Source organism: Ranitomeya variabilis, chromosome 1 (assembly GCF_051348905.1).
Source record: "Ranitomeya variabilis isolate aRanVar5 chromosome 1, aRanVar5.hap1, whole genome shotgun sequence".
Classification (NCBI taxonomy): Eukaryota; Metazoa; Chordata; class Amphibia; order Anura; family Dendrobatidae; genus Ranitomeya; species Ranitomeya variabilis.
Genome location: NC_135232.1, coordinates 608,944,665 through 608,971,387, shown reverse-complemented (window position 1 = coordinate 608,971,387; position 26,723 = coordinate 608,944,665). Strand labels below are relative to the sequence as shown.

The window sequence follows — 26,723 nt, the reverse complement described above, 5'->3', positions numbered from 1 at the left end:
TAAATTTAGGGTTAGGGTTAGGGCTAGGGTTAGGGTTAGGCTACTTTCACACTAGCGTTTTTTGGCTTCCGCCGCAATGCGTCGTTGGAGAAAAAACGCATCCTGCAAAAGTGCTTGCAGGATGCGTTTTTTCTCCATTGGCTTGCATTAGCAACGCATTGCGACGGATTGCCACACGTCGCATCCGTCATGCGACGGATGCGTCGTGCTTTGGCGGACCGTCGGCACAAAAAAGCTACATGTAACTTTTTTGTGCGACGTGTCCGCCATTTCCGACCGCGCATGCGCGGCCGGAACTCCGCCCCCGCCTCCCCGCACCTCACAATGGGGCAGCGGATGCGTTGAAAAAACAGCATCCGCTGCACCCGTTGTGCGGCGCTTACAACGCTAGCGTCAGTACATCGGCCCGACACACTGCGATGGGCCGAGTATGACGCTAGTGTGAAAGTAGCCTTAGGCTTCTTTCACACTTGCGTCGGTACGAGGCGGTCGCAATGCGTCGGCCCGACGTACGTTGTGAAAATTGTGCACAACGTGGGCAGCGGATGCAGTTTTTCAACGCATCCGCTGCCCAGTCTATGTCCTGGGGAGGAGGGGGCAGAGTTACGGCCACGCATGCGCGGAAATGGCGGACGCGACGTACAAAAAAAAAGGTTACATTGAACTTTTTTTGTGACGACGGGGCTAAAGTTATGGTTAGGGTTGGGGCTAAAGTTAGGGTTAGGGTTGGGGCTAAAGTTAGGGTTAGAGTTGGGATTAGGGTTTGGAGTAGGGTTGGGATTAGGGTTACATTTGGGATTAGGGTTGGTATTAGGGTTACGTTTGGGATTAGGGTTAGGGGTGTGTTGGATTTAGGGTTTTGATTAGGGTTATGGTTAGGGTTGAGATTAGGGCTGTTTTGGGGTTAGGGTTGTGATTATCGTTAGGGTTGTGATGAGGATTATGGATTGGGTTGAGATTAGGGTTAGGGGTGTGTTGGAGTTAGGGTTGGAGTTAGAATTGGGGGGTTTCCACTGTTTAGGTACATCAGGGGGTCTCCAAATACGACAGCCAATTTTGCACTAAAAAAGTCAAATGGTGCTCCCTCCCTTCTGAGCTCTGCCGTGCACCCAAACAGTGGTTTACCCCCACATATGGGGCATCAGCGTACTTGGGATAAATTGGACAACAACTTTTGGGGTCCAATTTCTCCTGTTACCCTTGTGAAAATAAAAACTTGGGGGCTAAAAATCTTTTTTGTGGAAAAAAAATATTTTTTTATTTTCACTACTCTGCATTATAAACTTCTGTGAAGCACTTGAGCATTCAAAGTTCTCACCACATATCTAGGTAAGTTCCTTAGGGGGTCTAGTTTCCAAAATTTGGTCACTTGTGGGGGGTTTCTACTGTTTAGGTACATCAGGGGCTCTGCAAACGCAACATAACACCCACAGACAATGTTATCAAAGTCTGAATTCCAAAATGGCGCTCCTTCTCTTCCGAGCTCTGCCGTGTGCCAAAACAGTGGTTTACCCCCACATATGGGGTACCAGCATACTAAGGACAAATTGGAGAACAAATATTGGCATCCAATTTCTCGTTACCCTTGTGAAAATAAAAACTTGGGGGCTAAAAAATCTTTTTTGTGGAAAAAAAAAATATTTTCTATTTTCACTACTCTGCATTATAAACTTCTGTGAAGCACTTGGGCATTCAAAGTTGTCACCACATATCTAGATAAGTTCCTTGGGGGGTCTAGTTTTCAAAATGGGGTCACTTGTGGGGGGTTTCTACTGTTTAGGTACATCAGTGGCTCTGCAAACGCAACATAACGCCCGCAGACCATTCTATCAAAGCCTGCATTTCAAAATGGCGCTCCTTCCCTTCCGAGCTCTGCCGTGCGCCCAAACAGTGGTTTACCCCCACATATTGGGTACCAGCATACTCAGGACAAATTGGACAACAACTTTTGGGGTCCAATTTCTCTTGTTACCCTTGTGAAAATAAAAATTTGGGGGCTAAAAAATCTTTTTTGTGGGAAAAATTTTTTTTTTTTATTTTCACTACTCTGCATTATAAACTTCTGTGAAGCACTTGGGCATTCAAAGTTCTCACCACATATCTAGATAAGTTCCTTGGGGGGTCGATTTTCCAAAATGGGGTCACTTGTTGGGGGTTTTTACTGTTTAGGTACATTAGGGGTCTGCAAACGCAACATAACGCCCGCAGACAATTCTATCAAAGTCTGCATTCCAAAATGGCGCTCCTTCCCTTCCGAGCTCTGCTGTGCGCCCAAACAGTGGTTTACCCCCACATATGGGGTACCAGCATACTCAGGACAAATTGGACAACAACTTTTGGGGTCCAATTTCTCTTGTTACCCTTGTGAAAATAAAAACTTGGGGGCTAAAAAATCTTTATTGTTAAAAAAAATATCTTTTTTATTTTCACGACTCTGCATTATAAACTTCTGTGATGCACTTGGGCATTCAAAGTTCTCACTACACATCTAGATAAGTTCCATGGGGGGTCTAGTTTCCAAAATGGGGTCACTTTTGGGGGGTTTCTACTGTTTAGGCACATCAGGGGCTCTCCAAACGCGACATGGCGTCCGATCTCAATTCCAGTCAATTTTGCATTGAAAAGTCAAATGGCGCTCCTTTGCTTCCGAGCTCAGCCATGCGCCCAAACAGTGGTTTACCCCCACATATGGGGTGTCGGCGTACTCAAGACAAATTGTACAACAACTTCTAGGGTCCATTTTCTCCTGTTACCCTTGGTAAAATAAAAATTTGGAGGCAAAAAGATCATTTTTGTAGAAAAAATGCGATTTTTTTATTTTCACGGCTCTACGTTATAAACTTCTGTGAAGCACCTGGGGGTTTAAAGTGCTCACCACACATCTAGATAAGTTCCTTAAGGGGTCTAGTTTCCAAAATGGTGTCATTTGTGGGGGGTCTCCACTGTTTAGGCACATCAGCGGCTCTCCAAACGTGACATGGCGTCCGATCTCAATTCCAGCCAATTCTACATTGAAAAAGTAAAACGACACTCCTTCTCTTCCAAGCTCTGCGGTGCGCCCAAACAGTGGTTTACCCCCACATATGGGGTATCGACGTACTCAGGAGAAATTGCACAACAACTTTTGTGGTCTAATTTCTCCTGTTACCCTTGTGAAAATAAAAATTTGGGGGCAAAAAGATCATTTTTGTAGAAAAAATGCGATTTTTTATTTTCACGGCTCTACGTTATAAACTTCTGTGAAGCACTTGGGGGTTCAAAGTGCTCACCACACATCTAGATAAGTTCCTTAGGGGGTCTAGTTTCCAAAATGGTATCACTTGTGGGGGGTTTCCACTGTTTAGGCACATTAGGGGTTCTCCAAACGCGACATGGCGTCCGATCTCAATTCCAGCCAATTCTGCATTGAAACAGTCAAACGGTGCTCCTTCACTTCCAAGCTCTGCGGTGCGCCCAAACAGTGGTTTACCCCCACATATGGGGTATCGGCGTACTCAGGAAAAATTGCACAACAAAACTTGTGGTTAAATTTCTGTTTTTACACTTGTGAAAATTTAACAAAATGGTTCTGAAGTAAAATGTTTGCAAAAAAAAGTTAAATGTTCATTTTTTTCTTCCACAGTGTTTCAGTTCCTGTGAAGTACGTAAAGGGTTAATAAACTTCTTGAATGTGGTTTTGAGCAGCTTGAGGGGTGCAGTTTTTAGAATGGTGTCACACTTGGTTATTTTCTATCATATAGACCCCTCAAAATGACTTCAAAGGTGATGTGGTCCCTAAAAAAAACATGGTGTTGTAAAAATGAGAAATTGCTGGTCAACTTTTAACCCTTATAACTCCCTAACAAAAAAAAAAAATTGTTTCCAAAATTGTGCTGATGTAAAGTAGACATGTGGGAAATGTTATTTATTAACTATTTTTTGTGACATATCTCTCTGATTTAAGGGCATAAAAATACAAAGTTTGAAAATTGCAAAATTTTTAAAATTTTCGCCATATTTCCATTTTTTTCATAAATAATCGCAAGTAATATCGAAGAAATGTTACCACTAACTTGAAGTACAATATGTCACGAAAAAACAGTCTCAGAATTAGCGGGATCCGATAAAGCGTTCCAGAGTTATAACCTCTTAAAGTGACAGTGGTCAGAATTGTAAAAATTGGCTCGGTCATTAAGTACCAAATTGGCTCTGTCACTAAGGGGTTAAAAAATAGCCAAACAAAACACATTTCTTATGTCTGAAATATTTTTCACCAATTTAAAATAAAAATCAAAATATAAATGTATTATCGCACTAATCGTGCTGACCTGAATAATCATGTTACCAGGTTGTTACAGTACAATAAACGCTGTTAAAACAAAACCCTCGTGAGAAAGTACAAACTGGCTTTACATCCGCTTCTCATATAACGCGCACCTTGTCTATATACATCTGAGGATTTTGCCTTAGCCTTTTCTACAGCTGCTGTCATTCCCAAGGTTAGAGCAATGTGGGTACGACCTGGGGCCGTCACATAGTGTTGGTATATACAAGTTAGGCAGGCATAGTAAGTACACCTGCTTTTTCATATGAGCTGCATATATCAGACTATCTCCTCATATATACATACAGTTGTGCTCAAACGTTTACATAACCCGGCAGAATTTTTGCTTTCTTGGCCTTTTTTCATAGAATATGAATGATAACACAAACACCTTTTCTCCACTCATGGTTAGTAGTTGGGTGAAGCCATTTATTGTCAAACTACTGTGTGTTTTCTCTTTTTAAATCATAAGGACAACCCAAAACATCCAAATGACCCTGATCAAAAGTTCACACACCCCATTTCTTAATACCGTGTATTGCCCCCTCTATCATCAATGACAGCTTGAAGTCTTTTGTGGTAGTTATGGATGAGGTTCTTTATTTACTCAGATCGTAAAGCTGCCCACTGTTCTTGGCAAAACGCCTCCAGTTCCTGTAAATTCCTGGGCTGTCTAGCATGAACTGCGCGCTTGAGATCTCCCCAGAGTGGCTCAATGATATTGAGGTCAGGAGACTGAGACGGCCACTCCAGAACCTTCACTTTGTTCTGCTGTTCTCTGGAAAAAGACCAAGAAAGAGAAAAATTCTGCCGGTGTATGTAAACTTTTGAGCACAACTGTATATGTCCTCATCTTTGGTAGATCAGCATTATTACCCATAATGCTCCAAGAAACACTACTAACACCGAACCTCTTAGTATTGCTCGTTATCTGCTCATCACAGACAGAAATCCAGTGATCTGTACAGTCAGTAATATATGTTCAGATTTGCTTTGTCTTTTTTCAGTTTTCTTATTTTTTCCTTCTCCTCTTCAGATAATCCATTGTCATATAAACTAGAAAAGAAAGAGACCCCCCGAGTATTAGTGACTTTTTCACATCTCTCACATTAGTCAATTACTTGATCTGCTTCAGGAATCAATCTGGACAAAGTTCTGTTTTCTGAACCTGGTGACACAGGAGGAATTATTAATACAATTACCCCGGTGTCATTACTCTGCTGTAGACACTGTGTAACATAGCAGGCTTCTACAGTCACTGCAGCGTATCATTTTTCTGTTTTGTTTTTTTTTACCCTTATACCAGGACCTGGACTTCTCCACAGGGCCCCATACCATGTATCTGTGAAATGGCAACTGACGAGTGGAGCCAGCTGAGGAAGAAACCAAACCGGGTTTAAACTAGAGGTTGACCAGAAAAAAATATCCAATGTGTAATTTGGGATAGTGAATCGGAGTCTGGAAAGTTAATCAGAACCAAACAGTCGAGGGATCTAACCAGTGAGGGCATCCAAGGGTTAGTCAGGATAACAGTCAACTTGGTCAGACCACTGACTAAAAATGTCTAGCAGCACCAAGAGAGCTTTTTGGCTATTAAATACATTCCGGAATTTGGCTACTGACTGGAACCTGTGACTGGCTGGTCAGCCATTGGACCTGCCTGGCTTCCTCATTAGGTGACTCTTCGCACTGTCCAGCATCTCTGTCAGCCCTACCATCAAAAAGTTGGCTGATAATATGTCAGCAGACAGATTGGCACAGTGTGTGGATGGGGCTCTTGTATTCTGACATCTCCTTGGTGTGTTAATATGAGTATGTGGCACCCCAGGAGTTCGGGTACCACAGTAGTGCTGCCTTCCTCTCGGAGAGGGTGGTGCTATGCCTGAAGACAAGTGAGATTCCCTTTGGCAGGTTATCACACACACAACACCTTCCAAATCCATGCCAGGAGGGGGAGCTCAAAACCCTGTTTTAGGGCAGCTCCCCTGGATGAAGATCCTGGTTTGGAGGAGGAGCTAGTTCAGTTTGTACAGACAGTCTGTGAGCGAGGACAGACAGGAAAGGAACAGAGGAGAGATTCAGGGCTTAAGGAGGCTGAGAGTCGGCCTCTGAGGAGTCAGTGTGCAGAGACCTGGTACTAGAGTGGAACTACAGGACACTCAGCAGAACCAGAGGGCATAAGATCATACAGACATTGCTCAAATTAAGCTTGTGACACAGTAGCATCCTAGAGCCTGGAGTCACCGTGTAGAGACCCCGGAAATTATGTCTCAAGCTGCCTGCCATACAGGTACCTGTCCCAGGACAGGAGAAAGAACTAGGACCTTGTTGGAACACTTCAGGCAGCAAGGGACTTTAGCAAGCGCAGAGTGGAAGGCTCCTAACCTGACTTGCCAAGGGGATTCCGCTTGTTTCCGGGCTGCCTAGACTCTTATGTACCTGTTGCCGGTGCCCTGGACTGTGGCCTGCCAACTACAGTAAACCAGGTAAAGACTTACAACTTGTGTCCTTTACTCATTTACCGGCAACCGTCATCACCACCATACACCTTAAGACCCCTGGGGACCCTGCTTCACCTGTGGGAAGTGTACCATCAGTGCTACAATAACATCCCCCAGAGGACCCCTTTAACGCAGCGTCGGTCCCACTATTGACCAAACACCACAGGTGGCGTCATGACAAACTTATAAACACTTTTCCCTTAAAAGACTGTCCCCTTTATTGGGCGCCCAGGTTCATGGACTGGGTCGCAGCCACCGTAACTTCCCCTTTAATACCGGACCCGGTACCGAGTACCCCGCTGCCCTGGTGGGCGACTCAGGTAGACGTGGATTCACTCTGCGCTGCTGAATAAGTGAAAGTCCAGACGTATGTCATATAGGATGTGGCTTTATTCAACGTGTTTCGAAGTTCTCAGAGTCCTTCATCAGGAATACACCACAGAGCTGTTCAAAACAGCTGACATGTCCCGGCTTTGATGTGGGCTCACCGCCGGAGCCCACATCAAAGCGTGGGTTCTGTCCTCGGACGTACTATTGTGTCCGAGGACAGAAAGGGGTTATTAATCAAAGTCTAGGGAGGAGGAAGAAGAAACTTAAAATTTATCTTGACGTAATCTGTGGGACAGATTTGAGGTATGGTTTCCTTATACCACCTCTTACTTGGCTTACTTTAGGTCGATACTTTGGTCTTTAATATATCTTGCCTATTTTGTCACTCCATCTACCCATGCCCACCCCCACATGTCCCTGTCCTGTTCACTTTTTTTTTATATTTGAAAAAACTGACCGTCACATCCATACATAGACAAAGTGTGAACAGGTGCTGAACCTAGAGTAACCAACTCATATATAGTCAAGTAAAAAAGGCAGCACACTGTAGCGCTAAGACATGCAAACATGAAACATGAAAACTGAACTGCAATACTGCACTAGAAATATGAAAAATGAGAGCGTTTAGCGCATAAAAATGGCCAATTTTATGTGTACCCGATAGCCCCTTTACGGCATCTCTCGTATATCGGGTCCTACGCTTGCCTACCTCGCTGAGAATAAACGTCTCCATGTGAATGGGTACCTGTGAAAAACCTCCTGCTAGACTCATATTCTCTCTCTCTGTGGAGGGGTACTGGACCCGCTGCGATTAAAACACCTGGGCTAGGGGGCGGAGTGCTCAGTCAGAAGGTAAAACAATATATTTGAAAAAACTGACCGTCACATCCATACATAGACAAAGTGTGAACAGGTGCTGAACCTAGAGTAACCAACTCATATATAGTCAAGTAAAAAAGGCAGCACACTGTAGCGCTAAGACATGCAAACATGAAACATGAAAACTGAACTGCAATACTGCACTAGAAATATGAAAAATGAGAGCGTTTAGCGCATAAAAATGGCCAATTTTATGTGTACCCGATAGCCCCTTTACGGCATCTCTCGTATATCGGGTCCTACGCTTGCCTACCTCGCTGAGAATAAACGTCTCCATGTGAATGGGTACCTGTGAAAAACCTCCTGCTAGACTCATATTCTCTCTCTCTGTGGAGGGGTACTGGACCCGCTGCGATTAAAACACCTGGGCTAGGGGGCGGAGTGCTCAGTCAGAAGGTAAAACAATATATTTGAAAAAACTGACCGTCACATCCATACATAGACAAAGTGTGAACAGGTGCTGAACCTAGAGTAACCAACTCATATATAGTCAAGTAAAAAAAGGCAGCACACTGTAGCGCTAAGACATGCAAACATGAAACATGAAAACTGAACTGCAATACTGCACTAGAAATATGAAAAATGAGAGCGTTTAGCGCATAAAAATGGCCAATTTTATGTGTACCCGATAGCCCCTTTACGGCATCTCTCGTATATCGGGTCCTACGCTTGCCTACCTCGCTGAGAATAAACGTCTCCATGTGAATGGGTACCTGTGAAAAACCTCCTGCTAGACTCATATTCTCTCTCTCTGTGGAGGGGTACTGGACCCGCTGCGATTAAAACACCTGGGCTAGGGGGCGGAGTGCTCAGTCAGAAGGTAAAACAATATATTTGAAAAAACTGACCGTCACATCCATACATAGACAAAGTGTGAACAGGTGCTGAACCTAGAGTAACCAACTCATATATAGTCAAGTAAAAAAGGCAGCACACTGTAGCGCTAAGACATGCAAACATGAAACATGAAAACTGAACTGCAATACTGCACTAGAAATATGAAAAATGAGAGCGTTTAGCGCATAAAAATGGCCAATTTTATGTGTACCCGATAGCCCCTTTACGGCATCTCTCGTATATCGGGTCCTACGCTTGCCTACCTCGCTGAGAATAAACGTCTCCATGTGAATGGGTACCTGTGAAAAACCTCCTGCTAGACTCATATTCTCTCTCTCTGTGGAGGGGTACTGGACCCGCTGCGATTAAAACACCTGGGCTAGGGGGCGGAGTGCTCAGTCAGAAGGTAAAACAATATATTTGAAAAAACTGACCGTCACATCCATACATAGACAAAGTGTGAACAGGTGCTGAACCTAGAGTAACCAACTCATATATAGTCAAGTAAAAAAGGCAGCACACTGTAGCGCTAAGACATGCAAACATGAAACATGAAAACTGAACTGCAATACTGCACTAGAAATATGAAAAATGAGAGCGTTTAGCGCATAAAAATGGCCAATTTTATGTGTACCCGATAGCCCCTTTACGGCATCTCTCGTATATCGGGTCCTACGCTTGCCTACCTCGCTGAGAATAAACGTCTCCATGTGAATGGGTACCTGTGAAAAACCTCCTGCTAGACTCATATTCTCTCTCTCTGTGGAGGGGTACTGGACCCGCTGCGATTAAAACACCTGGGCTAGGGGGCGGAGTGCTCAGTCAGAAGGTAAAACAATATATTTGAAAAAACTGACCGTCACATCCATACATAGACAAAGTGTGAACAGGTGCTGAACCTAGAGTAACCAACTCATATATAGTCAAGTAAAAAAGGCAGCACACTGTAGCGCTAAGACATGCAAACATGAAACATGAAAACTGAACTGCAATACTGCACTAGAAATATGAAAAATGAGAGCGTTTAGCGCATAAAAATGGCCAATTTTATGTGTACCCGATAGCCCCTTTACGGCATCTCTCGTATATCGGGTCCTACGCTTGCCTACCTCGCTGAGAATAAACGTCTCCATGTGAATGGGTACCTGTGAAAAACCTCCTGCTAGACTCATATTCTCTCTCTCTGTGGAGGGGTACTGGACCCGCTGCGATTAAAACACCTGGGCTAGGGGGCGGAGTGCTCAGTCAGAAGGTAAAACAATATATTTGAAAAAACTGACCGTCACATCCATACATAGACAAAGTGTGAACAGGTGCTGAACCTAGAGTAACCAACTCATATATAGTCAAGTAAAAAAGGCAGCACACTGTAGCGCTAAGACATGCAAACATGAAACATGAAAACTGAACTGCAATACTGCACTAGAAATATGAAAAATGAGATATATTGTTTTACCTTCTGACTGAGCACTCCGCCCCCTAGCCCAGGTGTTTTAATCGCAGCGGGTCCAGTACCCCTCCACAGAGAGAGAGAATATGAGTCTAGCAGGAGGTTTTTCACAGGTACCCATTCACATGGAGACGTTTATTCTCAGCGAGGTAGGCAAGCGTAGGACCCGATATACGAGAGATGCCGTAAAGGGGCACCTGGGCTAGGGGGCGGAGTGCTCAGTCAGAAGGTAAAACAATATATTTGAAAAAACTGACCGTCACATCCATACATAGACAAAGTGTGAACAGGTGCTGAACCTAGAGTAACCAACTCATATATAGTCAAGTAAAAAAGGCAGCACACTGTAGCGCTAAGACATGCAAACATGAAACATGAAAACTGAACTGCAATACTGCACTAGAAATATGAAAAATGAGATATATTGTTTTACCTTCTGACTGAGCACTCCGCCCCCTAGCCCAGGTGTTTTAATCGCAGCGGGTCCAGTACCCCTCCACAGAGAGAGAGAATATGAGTCTAGCAGGAGGTTTTTCACAGGTACCCATTCACATGGAGACGTTTATTCTCAGCGAGGTAGGCAAGCGTAGGACCCGATATACGAGAGATGCCGTAAAGGGGCTATCGGGTACACATAAAATTGGCCATTTTTATGCGCTAAACGCTCTCATTTTTCATATTTCTAGTGCAGTATTGCAGTTCAGTTTTCATGTTTCATGTTTGCATGTCTTAGCGCTACAGTGTGCTGCCTTTTTTACTTGACTATATATGAGTTGGTTACTCTAGGTTCAGCACCTGTTCACACTTTGTCTATGTATGGATGTGACGGTCAGTTTTTTCAAATATATTGTTTTACCTTCTGACTGAGCACTCCGCCCCCTAGCCCAGGTGTTTTAATCGCAGCGGGTCCAGTACCCCTCCACAGAGAGAGAGAATATGAGTCTAGCAGGAGGTTTTTCACAGGTACCCATTCACATGGAGACGTTTATTCTCAGCGAGGTAGGCAAGCGTAGGACCCGATATACGAGAGATGCCGTAAAGGGGCTATCGGGTACACATAAAATTGGCCATTTTTATGCGCTAAACGCTCTCATTTTTCATATTTCTAGTGCAGTATTGCAGTTCAGTTTTCATGTTTCATGTTTGCATGTCTTAGCGCTACAGTGTGCTGCCTTTTTTACTTGACTATATATGAGTTGGTTACTCTAGGTTCAGCACCTGTTCACACTTTGTCTATGTATGGATGTGACGGTCAGTTTTTTCAAATATATTGTTTTACCTTCTGACTGAGCACTCCGCCCCCTAGCCCAGGTGTTTTAATCGCAGCGGGTCCAGTACCCCTCCACAGAGAGAGAGAATATGAGTCTAGCAGGAGGTTTTTCACAGGTACCCATTCACATGGAGACGTTTATTCTCAGCGAGGTAGGCAAGCGTAGGACCCGATATACGAGAGATGCCGTAAAGGGGCTATCGGGTACACATAAAATTGGCCATTTTTATGCGCTAAACGCTCTCATTTTTCATATTTCTAGTGCAGTATTGCAGTTCAGTTTTCATGTTTCATGTTTGCATGTCTTAGCGCTACAGTGTGCTGCCTTTTTTACTTCACTTTTTTTTTATACTCACGGTAATTCCTCTATCCCGCAGTCTGGACTGGACAGAGCCTCCATCAAGTCACTGAAGTGTGGACCAGTGAGACGGTTATTAGACAGGTCAAGGATCTGAAGGGAACTGTTTTTCTTTATTAAACATGCCAACTGGATGCAGGAAGTGTGTGGTAAGTCATTATCAGCCAAACTGTAAGAATAAGATGTAGGTGACTTCTCCAGCAATGTCTTATCTCTACACCAGTTAGAAAGCGCACACAAGACCCATCTCGCAAAAAGGCATTAGAGCATGGAGCAGATACTAAGGGTACTGTCTCACAGTGGCACTTTGGTCGCTACGACGGCACGATCCGTGACGCTCCAGCGTCGCTCCATTATCGCTCCAGCGTCGTAGACTGCGGTCACACTTTGCAATGCAGGGCGCTGGAGCGATAATTTCATGACGTATTTGCGATGTAGAAGCCGTTGGTTACTGTGCGCACATCGTATACAACCTGTGTCACACGATGCAATCATGCCGCCACAGCGGGACACTAGACGACGAAAGAAAGTTTCAAACGATCTGCTACGACGTACGATTCTCAGCGGGGTCCCTGATCGCAGTAGCGTATCAGACACAGCGATATCGTATGGATATCGCTGGAACGTCACGGATCGTGCCGTCGTAGCGACCAAAGTGCCACTGTGTGACAGTACCCTAAGACATGGAGCGTTACACGACAGAGCTGGACTGTTACACACCTATCCTGTTGTTACGGCTCCCCGCCACTCTTTTTCCCTATAATTGCTGCCCTTTTTTGTGCTCCACATTGGGTCTTACTGTACATGTGGCTGTCATTCCTCTGTGACATAATCTCTCAAAGCTTTTTAAGGCCAACTTGGATTTGATTTGTACAATTTGCACCTACTGCTCCTCAAGCCTGGTTTGTTAACCCTTTAATTGCACTATGGATTACACTGACGAGCAAAAGGGTAACAATGGTTTGAACTTTTCACTTTCAGGCTCCATATCTCATCATCCACTTCTGCTTTGAATGTGAGACTACTATCATTTTATAGATTATCATCTTGGCTATCTCCTACATAAATTTTTGACTTGCAGTTATTTAGCATATGGTTAGTTATGCAGATTCTTGTCATGTCACTGCATTGTAACTGTTTTTCTCCTAAAAAAAATCTCAATTTTTATTTTTATTATTTTGTTAGTATTTTGTAAATCCACTGTAAGGTTTTTCTCACTCAGCTGCAGTTTGAGGTAAGCACAGGAAGCCGTGTTCATAAAAATGTCCAGTCAGGTTTATTAGCTCCATAAACCCGTTTAAGTAATAATAATAATAATAATAATTATAATAAGTTTAAGCAAACAAAAGATAGCCTTCTCTGGCACCAAGTGAAAAATAACAGAAAGCAAACAGTCCATACAGCACTGCGGGTCTTCCAGCTCAGGTCAGCATCTTAGGCCTGTTTCACACATCAGTTTTTAGCTGTCAGGCACAATCCGGCTAATTTAGAAAAAAACGGATCTGTTGCAAATTGTGAAAAACTGATGCGTTTTTTGCTGGATCCTTTTTTTTTTTTTTTTAACCCGGGGATAGAGTTTTGACGAAAGAGAGAGAGAGCAAGCAATCCAGCACTAATACAAGTCTATGAGAAAAAAACGGATTCGGCAGCAATTTTTACCGGATCCGTTTTTTGAAAGTTCACCGGATTGTGCCTGATGACAAAAACCTGATGTGTGAAAGGGGCCTTAGCAAACACACACTGGAGGCCTCCACACCTCCAGTCACAGACCCAGTGCCAAACAACAGCCACCGTTATCCGGTCCCAGGTGCAACAAACGAACCTCCTAGTGCTTACATGCACTGGAGAAAATACTCCGAGTTACATCACAGAGACCAGCCATCTCTGAGACACATACCTCCCATCAACCTCGCAACCATTAGCCACCCTACACCACCTTTAGCTTTCAACACTGCCTGTATCCTTCTGGACATGCTTTCTATCAGATTCAAACATGTCTTAACTTAAATCCGGTCCCCAGTCACTTCTACACGTTCTCAAAGTTGGTGCATACTGGTTGACTCACTTGGGTATGTACAGGTGCTTCTCACAAAATTAGAATATCATCAAATAGTTAATTTCAGTTCTTCAATACAAAAAGTGAAACTCGTATATTATATAGAGTCACTACAAACAGAGTGATCCAGTTAAAGTGTCTATTTCTGTTAATGTTGATGATTATGGCTTGCAGCCAATGAAAACCCGGAAGTCAGATCTCAGTAAATTAGAATAACAAAAAACACCTGCAAGGGTTTCCTAAGCATTTAAAAAGGTCCCTTAGTCTGTTCCAGTAGGCTCCACAATCATGGGGAAGACTACTGACTTGACAGATGTAAGTCATTTACGCACTCCACAAGGAGGGTAAGCCATGGGCAACCGCAGCCTTGAAAGGATTGTTACGAAAAGGCCATTCCAAAAATTTGGGGGAAATTCACAAGGAGTGGACAGCAATTGGAGTCATTGTTTCAGGAGCCACCACATACAGACGTATCTAGGACATGGGCTACAAGTGTCGCATTCCTTGTATCAAGCCACTTATGACCAATAGACAACACCAGAAGCATCTTACCTGAGCCAAGGAGAAAAAGAACTGGACTGTTGCTCAGTGGTCCAATGTCTTGTTTTCAGATGAAAGTACATTTTGCATTTAATTTGGAAATTAAGGTCCCAAAGTCTGGAGGAAGAGTGGCGAGGCCACAAACCAAGCTGCTTTAGGTCTAGTGTGAACTTTCCACAATCAGTGATGGCTTGGGGAGCCATGTCATCTGCTGGTGTAGGTCCACTGTGTTTTATCAAGACCAAAGTCAGTGCAGCCGTCTACCAGGAAATTTTAGAGCACTTCATGTTCCCCTCTGCCGACAAGCTGTTTGGAGATGGAAATTTCATTCTCCAGCAGGACTTGGCACCTGCCCACACTGCCAAAAGCACCAATACCTAGCTTAAAAACAACAGTATCTCTGTGCTTGATTGGCCAGAAAACTCTCCTGACCTTCACCCCATAGAGAATCTATGGGGTATTGTTAAGAGGAAAATGAGAGACACCAGACCCAACAATTTAGATGAGCTGAAGGCTGCTATCAAAGCAACCTGGGCTTCTATAACACCTCAGCAGTGTCACAGGCTAATTACTTCCATGCCACGCCGCATTTGATGCAGTAATTGATAGAAAAGGAGCCCCGACCAAGTATTGAGTGCATTTACTGAAAATACATTTCAGTAGGTCAACATTTCAGATTTTAGTTTCAACAAGTTTTTATTTTCAAGATAAATCCAGAAAGCTTTACAACAAAATCCCACGCAGGGGAATATACTTGAATATTATCAAAATCCAGAATAACTTTCATGGTATTTAAACAATACAAATAAACACATAGACAAAGACAGGTAAATGGAAAGAACAAGAAGGAAGGGGGGGGGGGAAATAAGAGATCCATAACTGCATCATAGTGGTACCAATCAAACAATCAATGGTCAGGTATAAGGAGCGAGTCCAATAGAAACCATCGGATATTAGATTAGCCTCATAGAGATAATGTGAAAACTTGATCAAGATTACTGTTAGGATTCCTTTCAATCCACGGTCTCCACACTTTATAATATGACTCCCAGGAGTCCTCTCTTGTAGCTTGTATTCGTTCACATAGCATGATAGTGTTCATCTTGTCAATTATTGGGGAGAGAGATAGGGTAGCTGTTTTCCATTTCGCTGCAATGTGCAGCTTAGCAGCAAGAAATAGTTGAATAACTAAATTATGGAGCTTGTTGGAGAAGCCCGGGTATCTGGCCCCCAGTAGGAACACTGTCACTTCTAACTGGATCGCCCCACCATACAGCTCCTCTACAATAGATTTGATTTTTGACCAAAAGGCGGACACGACCGGGCAATCCCACCACATATGCCTCAGATCTCCCAGAGCACCACACCCCCTGAAACACCGATCCGATATGTTTGAGAAGATAGCATGTAGCTTGCTCGGGACTAGATATGTTCTATGTAGAAGTTTGATAGACGTCTCAACTATAGAAGTCTGGAGACTGCCCTTAGTGAGGGAGCAACAACATTTTTGCCAATCTAATGGGGACATTATCTTATTGAAGTCATTTTCCCACTGTATCATATATTTAAGTTTTACATCTTCTGGTATTGCATTTAAGTTCAAATAAATTAAAGAGATAGCTCCCCCGCCCAGTGGGTCACTTAAGCATATTTGTTCATAACCCGATGGGCGGTGGGTGGTACCATGTCCCAGTATCTGTTCAGCGAAATGGAAAATTTGGATGATACGCAATATTTCAGAGCTTGGTGGAGAGTATTTTTGGATGAACTCTTGCTTGGTGAGTAGAGTGTTGAACGGTGAGGTAAGCTGTTTAAGGGTAATTAAACCCCTAGATGTCCACCAACTGAAAGGGCGAGGATCCAACCCTGGGGAGAAAGCTGGATTGTGAAAAATATGTGTCATTAAGGAGGACCTGGATTGTAGGGAGTGTTTAAATCTCTCCTTCCTCCACAGCATCAGGGAGTGTGCTGTAAAAGGGGCTGACTTATGAATCCCTTTCGGGAGTCTCTGCAACATCCACATGAGGCCAGGAAGGGTGAATGGGGATAGGAGGTGAGATTCGAGATTCACCCATCTGGGAGTGCTGTGTTTGTCTGCATTGGCACTTATTAGCTGGGATAGTTGGGCCGCTCTATAATATAAGATGAAGTTGGGTAGGAACAGACCTCCCCGTCTTCTGTTAATAAACATAATTTTAAGCCTTATTCTAGGCCTCTTCCCCTGCCATATGAATTAGAACATAGAAATCGTGTTGTGAATATCTAGCAACGTTTTGGCAGGGAGAGGAATGGGCAAGGATCGAAAAACATACAGAAATCGTGGTAAGGAAACCATCTTAATGGCATGGAGTCTACCCAACCAGGATAAGGGCATGGACGACCATCTGGTAAGGTCCGATTTGAGGTTAGAAATTAAGGGAGCATAGTTCCATTTAAATAAAGTCGACCTATGGGAAGTTAGATTAATGCCGAGATAGGTTAAGTATTGCTCATTTCTGGTAAATTTGAATTGCGCTGTTATGTTGTTTTGTGTATCCCTGGGAGTGTTAATAAACCGGGCTTCAGATTTATCTACGTTAATCTTAAGGCCTGAGACCAATTCAAATTCATGGAGAGCGACAAAAAGATTTGGGAGTGTAATTATGGGATTGACTAAGGACAAAAGCAGATCATCTGCAAAAAGGCTAGCCTTGTAGTGGTCACCTCTGATTGTGGGTCCATTAATGTTAGGGTTGGTTCTGATAGCTTCCGCTAATGGCTCCATGGCTAGGGCGAATAGAGCTGGGGAAAGCGGGCATCCTTGCCTGGTGCCACGTTGGATTTTAATAGAGGTAGGCTGGTTTGAGGGTAACTTTAGATAGGCCGTGGGGTGGTCGTACAGGAGTCGAAGGCAGGAGGTGAAACCACTCGGAAAGCCAAATTTCGCAAGGACTTCGAACAAGTACGACCACGACACCGAATCAAAGGCTTTCTCTATATCGAGTGCTAACAAGAGTAAGCACTGTTTGGAGTGATTAGCTAAATGTATTAAATTAAGGTTCCTCCTAATATTGTCTGGGCCCTGTCTTCTGGGAATGAACCCCACTTGATCCTGGAGAATTAGGGTAGGCAGTATTTTATTTATTCTGGCCGTGATTATAGATGTAAAAATTTTTAAGTCTATGTTTAGCAGTGAAATAGGCCTGTAGTTTTTGGGGTAAAGGTGATCTTTCTTCGGTTTTGGAATCACAGTGACGTGGGCAACGTAAAATTCAGATGGCATTCGGGCTCCGTTTAGTAAAGCATTACAAAAGCGTTGTATATGAGGTATAAGTATACTGTCAAATTTTTTATAATACTGCGCGGTGAGCCCATCAGGCCCCGGAGCCTTATTTTTTTAAAAATTTTTGATCGTTGCCTTTATTTCTTCAGAGTCGATTGGCGCTTGAAGATGTGCTATATCAGAATTTGGGACTTTAGGTAATGTCAGGTCTTTGAGGAAATTCTGGATGCGAGTTGGAGAAGGAGGCCGTGGGAGGGAGTAAAGATTTTGGTAAAATTGCTGAAACGTTTTATATATTGCATCAGGGTGGCCAGTGATACGGCCTGAAGAATCTTTAATATGGGGGATATTATTCAGGAGCTCTCTACTCTTAAGTTTACGGGCCAACATGCTGCTTGGTTTGGGGAGGGGAGGGGGGGAAGGGGAGGGGGGAGAAGGAAGGGGGGAAGGGGGAGAAGGAAGGGGGGAAGGGAGGAAGGGGAGGAGGGGAGGGGGGAAGGGGGGGGAGGAGGGAGAAGGGAGGGGGAAGGGGGGGAGGGGAGGGGGGAGAAGGGAGGAGGGGAGGGGGGAGAAGGGAGGGGGGAAGGGGGGAAAAGGGAGGGGGGAAGGGGGGGAGGGGAGAGAAAGAAAAAAAAAAAAAAAAGGGGGGGGGGGAAGAAGAAGAGAACTAGATAATGCATTAGCAGGTAATACAACAACTGTAGATAGACCGAACATTAACTGCTAGGTATTTAACCTAAATCCAGAGCAGGGCAAAGACAACAACTGGCCCCATAAATATAACCTAGAGAAACATGAATTATTTTGGGGATATCAAATCTTGAGGTATGCAAATCAGGTAATCTGAGTGTCTTGACTTCTTGTTCTGGGATGGTTTGTCCATTCCCTTGTTGGCCTGGGTTTTCTTTGCGGAAGCGAGGGAGTCTCTGAAGATAGTGGAATACTAGCCTTTATCAAGGCCTGGGTTCCTTCCTCTAGTGACCGGCAGGTATAGAGCTGAGACTTGAAAGTGAAGATAAGAGCGAATGGAAAATCCCACTTGTATTTAACCTGAGCCTCTTGTAGGGAGGTAGTAATTGGCCTGAGGGCCCTTCTTCTGGCCAATGTAGTGGACGCAATGTCTGCATAAATGTGCACTGAGTCTGGAAGGCCAGGTAAGATAGGTTGGTTTCTAGCCGCCAGCAAGATCTGATCACGGGTCTCCTCATAGTGCATCTTTAGTATTACATCTCTGGGCATAGCATTAGATCTTGGCTTACCCAGTGCTCTGTGTATTCTTGTAATATGGAGAAGGGCCGGGTCTAGGTCAGGTAGAAGGGCTGCAAAAAGGGCTGCTGCTGTATCTTTAAGGGCAACCACGTGTTCAGGAAGTCCTCTAATTCGAATGTTGCTTCTTCTGGACCTGTTCTCATAATCCTCACATCTCAATTCCAACTCAGTAATACGGTCAGTATGCCGCTTGAGAGTCTCCTGATCTTCCTCCAGCGCGTCAGAGACAACATCCATTTTTTCCTCCAAGTTATTTGTGCGCTGTGCCAGGTCTTGCAACTGGGATGAGATACCCTGCATGGCGGTGGTAATCTCCTCTCTAAAGGTTTCTTGCAAGGACCTCGTGAGGGCAGCCGTTGAAATCATTGCTTCAGAGCTTGGGGAAGCATCATCCCGCTCTGCGCCCCCATTACCCTGAGTTGCAGAAACAGACGGAGGGTTAGTTGCTGCAGCCATTTTGGAGGGGGTGCCGTTCATAAAGAGGTCTGAAATGGTGCGGCCCGTCGGCTGTGCTGCGCCCTCCTTTTTCAGCATTACTGATTGCCCTGCTCTTAGAGGCAGACTGTCCCCGGGAGGGGAATATTTACAATGTTTCGGTCGCTGGAAAGGGTTGAATGGGGTCCGTCGGGTAGCAGAGCTCAGCACAACATGACTGTCATTGCCGTACTCTGCACATGCGCCCCGTCAATAAAGTTTTATCTACTTGCTGATTTCACTTAGTTGCAAGATGAGCCGCATGCAGAGGGAGGCCGCATGGGCTGGAAGCTACTGGTACTGCTTTTAGTATGTTCAGTCCCAGCTACAATGTCTACTACTTTCTGCTGAATTGAAGTGCCTCGTACTCAGGGCGGCAGTAGGCAATGGGGCAGCAAGAGATAAGGCACAAGTGTAGGCTGCAGGCGGGGAGTGATCCCAGCACAGGGTGTCGCTTTCTGCTGAAGTGTGCTTCCATGTAACAGTGCATAAACATCCACAGCTATCTCTCCAGCCAGGGCCGGACTGGCCATAGGGCACTTCTGGCAAATGCCAGAAGGGCCGGTGCCAGTGGTGGGCCGCTCAATCCGCCGCCCCCGCCGTCGCATTCAACTATACCGGCGTATAGACGCCGGTACAGTTGAATGCAATGATGGAGGAGAGAGCGTCTACAGACGCTCCTCTCCCATCATTCCCCGCTCTGCCTCTGACACTGCGGGTGCGCGATGATGTCATATCATCGCGCACCTGCTGTGTCCCGGGCAGACTGCAGCTGCTGAGACAGGAGCAGGAACCAGGAAGCAACGCTGGGCACGAGGAGAGGTGAGGAGAGTTTTTTTTTTTTCTGGACTGTGGGGCCATTCTCGGAGGAGGTGAGGGGAGGAAGAGAAGAGATGTGGGCTGTATATAGTTCTCTGTGGGCTGTGCTCTGTGCTGTATACTGCTGTGGGCTGTATATAGTTCTCTGTGGGCTGTGCTCTGTGCTATATATAGTTCTCTGTGGGCTGTATATAGTTCTCTGTGGGCTGTGCTCTGTGCTGTATACTACTGTGGGCTGTATATAGTTCTCTGTGGGCTGTGCTCTGTGCTGTATACTGCTGTGGGCTGTATATAGTTCTCTGTGGGCTGTGCTCTGTGCTGTATACTGCTGTGGGCTGTATATAGCTCTCTGTGGGCTGTGCTCTGTGCTGTATACTACTGTGGGCTGTATATAGTTCTCTGTGGGCTGTGCTCTGTGCTGTATACTGCTGTGGGCTGTATATAGTTCTCTGTGGGCTGTGCTCTGTGCTGTATACTGCTGTGGGCTGTATATAGTTCTCTGTGGGCTGTGCTCTGTGCTGTATACTACTGTGGGCTGTATATAGCTCTCTGTGGGCTGTGCTCTGTGCTGTATACTACTGTGGGCTGTATATAGCTCTCTGTGGGCTGTGCTCTGTGCTGTATACTGCTGTGGGCTGTATATAGCTCTCTGTGGGCTGTGCTCTGTGCTGTATACTGCTGTGGGCTGTATATAGTTCTCTGTGGGCTGTGCTCTGTGCTGTATACTGCTGTGGGCTGTATATAGTTCTCTGGGCTGTGCTCTGTGCTGTATACTGCTGTGGGCTGTATATAGCTCTCTGTGGGCTGTGCTCTGTGCTGTATACTGCTGTGGGCTGTATATAGCTCTCTGTGGGCTGTGCTCTGTGCTGTATACTGCTGTGGGCTGTATATAGTTCTCTGTGGGCTGTGCTCTGTGCTGTATACTACTGTGGGCTGTATATAGCTCTCTGTGGCTGTGCTCTGTGCTGTATACTACTGTGGGCTGTATATAGTTCTCTGTGGCTGTGCTCTGTGCTGTATACTACTGTGGGCTGTATATAGCTCTCTGTGGGCTGTGCTCTGTGCTGTATACTGCTGTGGGCTGTATATAGCTCTCTGTGGGCTGTGCTCTGTGCTGTATACTGCTGTGGGCTGTATATAGTTCTCTGTGGGCTGTGCTCTGTGCTGTATACTGCTGTGGGCTGTATATAGTTCTCTGGGCTGTGCTCTGTGCTGTATACTGCTGTGGGCTGTATATAGCTCTCTGTGGGCTGTGCTCTGTGCTGTATACTGCTGTGGGCTGTATATAGCTCTCTGTGGGCTGTGCTCTGTGCTGTATACTGCTGTGGGCTGTATATAGTTCTCTGTGGGCTGTGCTCTGTGCTGTATACTACTGTGGGCTGTATATAGCTCTCTGTGGCTGTGCTCTGTGCTGTATACTACTGTGGGCTGTATATAGTTCTCTGTGGGCTGTGCTCTGTGCTGTATACTGCTGTGGGCTGTATATAGCTCTCTGTGGGCTGTGCTGTATACTACTATGTGCTCTGTGCTATATATAGTTCTCTGTGGGCTGTGCTCTGTGCTGTATACTACTGTGGGCTGTATATAGTTATCTGTGGGCTGTGCTCTGTGCTGTATGCTACTGTGGGCTGTATATAGTTCTCTGTGGGCTGTGCTCTGTGCTGTATATAGTTCTCTGTGGGCTGTGCTCTGTGCTGTATACTACTGTGGGCTGTATATAGTTCTCTGTGGGCTGTGCTCTGTGCTGTATACTACTGTGTGCTGTATATAGTTCTCTGTGGGCTGTGCTGTATATAGTACTCTGTGGGCTGTGCTGTATATAGTACTCTGTGGGCTGTGCTGTATATAGTACTCTGTGGGCTGTGCTGTATATAGTACTCTGTGGGCTGTGCTGTATATAGTACTCTGTGGGCTGTGCTGTATATAGTACTCTCTGGGCTGTGCTGTATATAGTACTCTCTGGGCTGTGCTGTATATAGTACTCTCTGGGCTGTGCTTTATATAGTACTCTGGGCTGTGCTGTATATAGTACTCTGGGCTGTGCTTTATATAGTTCTCTGTGGGCTGTGCTGTATATAGTTCTCTGTGGGCTGTGCTGTATATAGTTCTCTGTGGGCTGTGCTGTATATATTACTCTGTGGGCTGTGCTGTATACTACTGTGTGGACTGTGCTGTATACTTCTACGTGGGCTGTGCTGTATACTACTGTGTGGTCTGTGCTGTATACTACTGTGTGGTCTGTGCTGAATACTGCTGTGTGGGCTGTGTTATCTACTACGCGAGCTGTGCTATAGTATGCAGGCTGTGCTGTATACTATGCGGTTTGTGCTATATAATATGCGGGCTTTGCTATATACTATGGGGAGTATATTATATTCTATGGGGGAGGCCATGTTATGTACTATGTGGCTGTGTTATATACTATTGTGGGGGTATATTATATTCTATGGGGGGCTGCATTATATTCTATGGGGGGCTACATTATATATTATGGGGAGGTGGGCTGTATTATATTCTATGGGGGTTACATACTCTGGGGTGGCTGCATTATACTCTGTGGGGTGGCTGCATTATACTCTGGGGTGGCTGCATTATACTCTGGGGTGGCTGCATTATACTCTGGGGTGGCTGCATTATACTCTGGGGTGGCTGCATTATACTATATGTGGGCTGCATTATACTGTATCGAGGACTATGGGGAATACGTTATACTATATGAAGAACTATGGGGTGCATTATACTATGGGAAGTGAATTGTACTACATGGATGACTGTGGCGGTGCATTATACTATATGGAGCACTATGAGGATTGTATTATGCTATATGGAGGACTATGAGGATTGTATTATGCTATATGGAGGACTATGAGGAGTGTATTATACTATGTGGAGGACTGAGCAGTGTATTTTAATATATGGAGGACTATAGGGAGTGTATTATACTATATGGAGGACTATGGAGCACATTATAATATATGGAGGACTATGGGGTGTATTTTACTAAACAAGTAAAATGCTGCATATTCGGATTGTTTTTGCTGGAACAAAAAGCCTTGTTGTCAGCAGCACATTGCCAGTGTAAACTGTAGATGTGCTGCTGAAAACATGATACTGTATGGTGATCTGTTAGTGATCGTTCTGTCTCATCATTATTCCTCAGCTGGTGGAAAGAGGCCGGGAAACAAGCGTTGAACAACTTCAGTATTGTCGATCAAACTCGTTTAGCGGCCTGAACTCAGCGCACGTAAATACAACAGAAAGGCTTCTGTGTGATGTGCAATATGTTAGCATTTGGGGACCCATTTTAAACTTTGCCTAGGGCCCCACTTTGCCTAAAACCGGCCCTGCCTACAAGTGTACAAAGATATTATACAGTCACCATGTGACAAGTGGGCCTGTGTAACTTCAAATGCCAGGGCTGAATTTTAGTCCCAGTCCGGCCCTGTCTCCAGCCCACTAAGTGTTAAACCAACATTTCAGATTTTAAAATCATTTTTCAAGCTGGTTTTATAAAGTATTCTAATTTACTGAGATAATTACTTTTGGGTTTTCATTGGCTGTAAGCCATAATCATCAACATTAACAGAAATAAACAGTAGAAATATATGAGTTTCACTTTTTGTATTGAAGAACTGAAATAAATTAACTTTTTAACTTGTATATAGCTTTTTCTTTTACTCAACTCACAAGTGATTATGTTGAGGTTTGGGTACTGTTGGGGTCAATCCAGCACCTCTACTTCATTGTCATGGAACCACTTCTTAGCCAATTTCGATGTATGCTTTGGGTCATGGAAGCGCCCAACACGAGTGCCTTCTTGCTGCACTATCTTCAACATAATGCCCATATTCTTAGGGTTACAAATAGTGCTAATTACTGGGTTGGCACTCTGTTAGAACCACGGTACAAGAGTACATTTTGCAGATGCTTCCCCCATGGAACAGTCAACAACCTTTGCTACATTCCTTACATTTTTTTACAAATAGTACTATATGAATCTGATGTTTGTGCTTTCTGAGTGTGGCTGGAATAAAATAAAAAAAAATTGGAGGTGTTGCATGAGGTATAAGGTCTCCCAGCTAAGGCTACTTTCACACTTGCGTTTTTCAGCTTCCGTCACAATCCGTCGATTTTTCAGAATGCAGGATCCTGCATTTTCCCATAGACTTGTATTAGCGACGGATTGTGATGGATGGCCATCCGTTTCATCCATCGTGCACTGGATCCGTCGGAAAATAGCGGTCCGTCGTGCAGAGAAAACGTTCATAAGAGCGTTTTTTCTGGACAACGGAAAATCTGTCAGCATCCTGCGCTGCCCGTCGTCGGCTATAATGGAAGCCTATGGGCGCAGGATCCGTTGCTGACCGTCACGCACAGGAATCCAGCGACGTATCACGTTTTTCCCCTCTGAGTGTTGCCGGAAGGATTTCTTTCTCTCTCTCTCACCCCCCCCCCTGAAAATTTCTCCATTCAAATTGCCATTCAACTTGTGGACAACGCATCTGCCATTACACTAGATCCGTCACACACGTTTATCGCTATTTTCATGACATCTGTCGATACGTCATTTTGCTGCACAACGACACGCGGCAGAAAACGCAAGTGTGAAAGTAGCCTAAGAAGGCTTACACCGCTCCCTTAATCACCAGGTCCTCATTGAAAGTTAAGGGGAACCTGTCCCCCCCCCCCCCCCCAGGCATTTGTAACTAAAAGAGCCACCTTGTGCAGCACTAATGCTGCATTCTGACAAAGTGGCTCTTTTAGTTATTGGTGCTGTAACTTCAGAAACAATCCATTTTATAATTTGTCCCAAATACCAGGAATCACCGTGGCATGCGATTAGGGATCAGCTGACGCCGCACAGTCTGAAGAAGGCGGAGGGAGATGAGTGAGAGGCTTAGATATGCACTGCGCATGCCCAGGAATCCCAGCCCCGCAGTGAGAATAAAGCAGAAGACACTGCGGGGTGGGATCTCGGGCAGGGCAGCCGCACAGGTGCAGTCAGCTAGACTGCAAATGAGGACAGAGGACGGGCAGCGCTCACTGTGCATGCCCAAGGCATGAGAAAAGAGCGCAGGCGCCGGCTCATTTGAAAAGAGAGCCGAGGAGGCGGCGCCCGGCGCCAAGAGGACATGAGTGATGGCGGTGCTGCGTTTGCAGCAGGGGGGGAAAGTCCTGCCTCCAGGACTGATTCAAGGTATTTTGGACAAATTATGAAATAGATTATTTCTGAAGTTACAGCACCAATAACTAAAAAAGCCACCTTGTCAGAATGCAGCATTAGTGCTGCACAAGGTGGCTCTTTTAGTTACAAATGCCTGGGGGGGTGACAGGTTCCCTTTAAATTTCAAGCTGTAAATGCTGGGTCAGACCCTGATACCTCATGCATGGCTGACTACTGCTGTTTCATTTGCAAATTTCAACTGTGGGTCAATTGATGCCACTTTTCATGATGTCTGCCCCTAATTTTAGCTGTTTGGGAAGCTTTTTGACCCCCCTTAAGGTCGAACATGTCCTGCAAACCGAACCGAACCTCGAAAGGTTCGCTCATCTCTAGTTAGCACCTATCTTTAAATTCTTGTTTGAGAGATTTTCATCAATTCTTCCTTGGAGAATTCCTTCAGTTCTGTGAGATTCCTGGGTCGTCTTCCATTTTCTGCTATTTTGAGGTCTAGCCGCCACAGATTTTCAATGATGTTCAGATCAGGGCACTGTGAGGACCATTGTAAAACCTTCAGCTTGCGCCTTTTGAGGTCATCTTGTGGATTTTGACGTGTCTTTAAGATCATTATCCATTTGTAGAACCCATCCTCTTTTCAACTTCAGCTTTTTTTACAGATGATGTTATGTTTGTACTATGAGTTTGTAGAAATTTCATTGAATCCATTCTTCCCTCTACCTGTGAAATGTTCCTCATGCCATCGGCTGCAACACAGCCCCAAAGCATGATTGATCCACCTCCATGCTTAATGATTGTAAAGATGTTCTTTTCCCAAAATTCTGTGCCCTTTTTTCTCCACACATACCTTTCATTATTGTGGTCAAAGAGTTAAATTTTAACCTCATCGGTCCACAGAACTTGTATCCAAAATGCATCAGGATTGTTTAGATGTTCTTTTGCATACTTCTGAAGCTGAATTTTATGGTGAGGATGCAGGAAAGGTTTTCTGCTGATGACTCTTCCATGAAGGCCATATTTGTGCAGGTGTCTCTGAACAGCAGAACAATGTACCAGAACTCCAGAGTCTTCTAAATCTTTCTGAAGGTCTTTGGCAGTCAAGTGGGAGTTCTGATTTGCCTCTCTAGCAATCCTATGAGCAGCTCTTACTGAAATGTAGCTTGGTCTTCCAGACCTTAGCTTGATCTCCACTGTTC

The 26,723-nt window shown here is 44.8% G+C and overlaps 1 protein-coding gene across 1 annotated transcript in view; it reads right to left on the bottom strand.

Moving 5' to 3' along the window:
- Nucleotides 1-3,983: 3,983 nt before the first annotated feature.
- The window catches only part of LOC143771136 (NACHT, LRR and PYD domains-containing protein 3-like), a 102,510-nt gene continuing 79,770 nt past the window's right edge, over nucleotides 3,984-26,723 (bottom strand). Inside the window, exons 9-10 of the mRNA XM_077260555.1 lie at nucleotides 11,927-12,097; nucleotides 3,984-5,359 (exon numbers count right to left, since the gene is read on the bottom strand). Coding sequence (XP_077116670.1) covers nucleotides 5,272-5,359; nucleotides 11,927-12,097 — 259 coding nt within the window. The 3' untranslated portion in view covers nucleotides 3,984-5,271. The remainder of the gene's footprint in view (nucleotides 5,360-11,926; nucleotides 12,098-26,723) is intronic.